Source organism: Chiloscyllium plagiosum, chromosome 24, assembly GCF_004010195.1.
Source record: "Chiloscyllium plagiosum isolate BGI_BamShark_2017 chromosome 24, ASM401019v2, whole genome shotgun sequence".
Classification (NCBI taxonomy): Eukaryota; Metazoa; Chordata; class Chondrichthyes; order Orectolobiformes; family Hemiscylliidae; genus Chiloscyllium; species Chiloscyllium plagiosum.
In genome coordinates this window covers 9,316,867-9,321,270 of record NC_057733.1, presented here as the reverse complement: position 1 = coordinate 9,321,270, position 4,404 = coordinate 9,316,867, and the positions used below count along the sequence as shown (strand labels likewise).

Genomic DNA, 4,404 nt, shown 5'->3' with positions numbered 1-4,404 from the left:
ATCCGGAAGCCGCGGGTGAAGCGGCCATTGTGCGGAGTGTGAGCCCGAGTGTAGGGGCGCGCTGCGGCACCGTTTTTTAACGGTGGACGAGGGAACGGCGTGGGCGCACAATTCAGAAACAACCTTCGATTTTTAAAAAAAAAGTTTCGCCTACTTTCCTTTTGAAAAAGATCGTAAAGATTCACACAGACACAAATGTCAGACTTTGACGAATTCGAGAAACAGTTGCACGAGAACCGACAAGGTGAGCTGGGCCTAGCGGGCCAGGCTTTTTCGGTTTTTTTTTAAATATATGAAGGACTTCAGCACTGCCCCGTCATCCCAACCCCGTCGGGCCCGCTGCGGTCTCGAATCAGAACCATCCGCCTTTTCAAGAGTTAATTTAAAACTGGTTTCCCCGTCACCAAATAAGCGGCGGCAGAGAGCCCTGCGCAACCTCAGTGTCCATTTAACCAACACTGCTGACCGGAAGAAGGCCATTCAGCCCCTCTGGATACTAGGCATTCCCTCTTCCGTTTCAGCCCCTCTGCAGACTGACCCCTCGTCCCCCACCCCACGTGCAGCCCCTCTGCAGACTGACCCCTCGTCCCCCACCCCACGTGCAGCCCCTCTGCAGACTGACCCCTCGTCCCCCACCCCACGTGCAGCCCCTCTGCAGACTGACCCCTCGTCCCCCACCCCACGTGCAGCCCCTCTGCAGACTGACCCCTCGTCCCCCACCCCACGTGCAGCCCCTCTGCAGACTGACCCCTCGTCCCCCACCCCACGTGCAGCCCCTCTGCAGACTGACCCCTCGTCCCCCACCCCACGTGCAGCCCCTCTGCAGACTGACCCCTCGTCCCCCACCCCACGTGCAGCCCCTCTGCAGACTGACCCCTCGTCCCCCACCCCACGTGCAGCCCCTCTGCAGACTGACCCCTCGTCCCCCACCCCACGTGCAGCCCCTCTGCAGACTGACCCCTCGTCCCCCACCCCACGTGCAGCCCCTCTGCAGACTGACCCCTCGTCCCCCACCCCACGTGCAGCCCCTCTGCAGACTGACCCCTCGTCCCCCACCCCAACCCATATAAACACTGTCCTCTACATTTCAGCCCCTTCCCTGTTTTCCCCCTTTGACCCCATTGTTCCTTCCCTTCACACCACCCCCCCCCCTCTGCCCTGCCCCCACTGATTACCAACCATCCAAAAGTCTACTGTAGGAATACAAATAGCAAAATGGTAAGAGAAGGAAGAGTTGTGCCTTTGAGGAACCAAAGGGAGATCTACCCAGGGGAAACAGTCCATCTGTGGGCCAAAATGAGTACTTGGATCTGTTTTTGCCAAAACCTTGTATGTATATAACTTGGGTGATTACTGTTTTAGCAGAGTACTTGAAGTGATGACAGATGTGGATTTGTCTATATATTTTTATTTTAAAATATTTTTATCCTCTTGTGTTTACAATTTCTTTGAAATGATCAAATCAGTTTTTAAATGTAATAAATTGAATTATGTTTCTTCCAGTCAAATGTAATTAATTTACTCCAGAGAGCTGCTGATTTATGAATATCCAACTTACAAACATTCATACTTATGCATGCAATCCGATACAGCGTATAATTTTAAAGATCTGACATAAGTACAAGAAATTTTCATATGCATGGCTGCTTTATATTGTCCTGCATTGTGTTCCACCTTACGTACAAATTAGACTCAGGAATAGAACCTCTCCACAACCTGCGGGCTATGTGTATGTACTTTTGATTGTGTGAAGACCAAACTTTTCTGAATTTATTTATCTCTCAATATTTCAGCATTTTTTGAGTTTTTATGAACAAACAATATCTTAGTAGCTGGTAGTACCACTGTTTTGAGGGCAAACTTAACTGGATTTTGTATAACTGGTTAGAACCTGCTGCTGTTGCCTCCTGCTGTTTGAATAGCTGAAAACTGCAAACATGTGCTAAAATCCAGTAACAGACTGTACTTGGATCCTTCGGATCATTTAGTTTTTACCAACTCATGCATTTTATGAATTATGTACATACTCTGTAGAGCAATACAAGATGAAGCAATACAAGCCTGAAGAGATTGCTAACCCTAACAAAAATTATACCAGGATTTTCCTTCAAATTTCACTTTGTCCTTCCCATATTAAGTAGATGATGAATTTTACTTGATTATACACCCCATTAGCCAATGTAGGTTTCAGTGTATGACATTACGGATTATACTATTTACTCTAATTTCACTTGAGAAACTAATTTATATTTCTTATAAGTATATTGAAACTCAACATTGTTGCATACCCTTGATAATGTGGTTTTGATCAGATTTTATGCAGGTAGGAAATTAGAATTCTTATTGGGCAAGTTTGTCTCAGATTTAGTACCCCTGGAAACCTTGATTTCCTGTCTTGTTTGAATATTTATGAAAGAATTGTGTGTGATTTACAATTTGATTGTGATTATTTTTACTGTTAATGTGATTCTGTGAACTAGCTGTTTAAATATAAGTTTCACTTGACACACACAAATTTTGTTCAGGTATAATTTTGGATTTTTTTTTAAGCATGTGTTTCTTAAAAAAATATATTCAGTGGTGGGATGTGAACAGCTAGGGTAGCATTTATTGCCCATGGTCATGAGCTTTTTTTTTTAACTGCTACAGCCCATACTTTGTGGAAGTGAATTCCAGGACTTTAACCCAGCACACATGAAAGAATAGTGTTATAATTTCAAGTCTCTCTCAGCATCCTGACTTGGAAGAAAACTTGCTGATTGGAGACTTCCTAGGCATCTGCTTCTTTTGTCCTCGTAAGTGCTAGAATTTGAGAATATGGAAGGTACTGTCAAAGGAGACATGGTGAGTGGTTGCAGTGCATCTTGTAAATGGTTCCTGCTGCTGTCACTATACATTGGTGGAAGGATTGAACATTTGATGAATAGAGTGCTTCAAATGGCCTGGTCTATCCTGGACAGTATTTGTTCAAGCAATGGAAAGCATTTCATCACACACCTGGCTTACATGGCAGTCAGGCTACGGAGAGTGTGAATTACCCATTGCAGAATTCTCAGGCTTTGACCTGCTGTTGTAGTCACAATATTTATTGGATGGTCTGTGGTTTTGTTTCCTTTTAGTGATGAACTCCAGGATGTTGATAGCGAGGATTCAGCAATAGTAATACTAATGAATACCAAGAGGAATGATTAGATTCTCTTTTGTTGGAGATGGCCATATTTGTAGATTTTCATTCACTGATATTTATCTAAACTGGAGTAGTCATTTACCTAACATAGGAGAAACCCAACAGGCAATCCAAAGAAACTTGAAAGCCCGGTAGCAGTATTTTTTATATATAATTTGAGCCATATTCCTATGACAAACAATTAAGGATTAATATTAAGGCAAATGTAAAGTTAGCAACTATAAATGATATAATTATTTTGAACCAAAGACACACTTGTGAAAAGCTTCGCATTAAATCACGAAGTAAGTTTAAATATTTAACATTAATAAGGTTTGCAGTCCAGCTACTTATTGTCAAAAAGTTACTTTCACCTTATTAGTAGAGTTCAGGGTTTGACTGTGCAGATTGGAGAGAAGACCTCAAGTACTAGCAATTTCAGTTTTTTTTTAATGGACATAAGCAGAATTAAAAGCGACACATGTTAAAACGAAAGGTAAATTTTGAATATTCAAGTAGGATTCCAAATTTCAGATATGAACAAAAGCAGAAATTGCTGGTGAAATTCAACAGGTCTGGCAGCATCTGCAAGGAGAGAGCAGAGTTAGTATCTCGAGTCTAGAGACTCAGTCATTGGACTCAAAATGTTATCTCTGCTTTCTTCCCCAAAGGTGCTGCCAGACCTGCTGAGTTTCACCAACAATTTCTGTTTTCGTTTCAGTTCTCCATCCACAGTTCTTTGTTTTATCCAAATTTCAGATCACTGTTTACAATTGCCATGTTGCATTGAATCATAGCTGGAAATGTGTTGCTGGAAAAGCGCAGCAGGTCAGGCAGCATCCAGGGAACAGGAGAATCGACGTTTCGGGCATAAGCCCTTCAGGAATGGGGAAAGTTTGTCCAGCAGGCTAAGATAAAAGGTAGGGAGGAGGGACTTGGGGGAGGGGCGTCGGAAATGTGATAGGTGGAAAGAGGTCAAGGTGAGGGTGATAGGTCAGACTGGGGTGGGGGCGGAGAGGTCGGGAAGAAGATCTCAGGTTAGGAAGGCGGTGCTGAATTCGATGGATTATACTGAGACAAGGTGGGGGGAGGGGAAATGAGGAAACTGGTGAAACCCGAGTTCATCCCTTGTGGTTGGAGAGTTCCTAGCCGGAAGATGAGGCGTTCTTCCTCCAACCATCGTTTCGCTGTGGTCTGACGATGGAGGAATCCAAAGACCTGCATATCCTTGGTGGAAT

At 43.9% G+C, this 4,404-nt stretch overlaps 1 protein-coding gene across 3 annotated transcripts in view; it reads left to right on the top strand.

The window, feature by feature from the left end:
* LOC122562014 (splicing factor U2AF 65 kDa subunit-like) overlaps positions 1–4,404 on the top strand; it is a 53,904-nt gene continuing 49,500 nt past the window's right edge. For 2 of the 3 annotated variants that reach the window (XM_043714409.1, XM_043714408.1), the window contains exon 1: positions 2–244. In XM_043714409.1, the coding sequence (XP_043570344.1) occupies positions 196–244 (49 nt within the window). In that variant the 5' untranslated portion in view covers positions 2–195. Of the gene's footprint in view, positions 245–4,404 lie in introns of all 3 variants that reach the window. The other variant, XM_043714407.1, reaches the window with a different exon arrangement.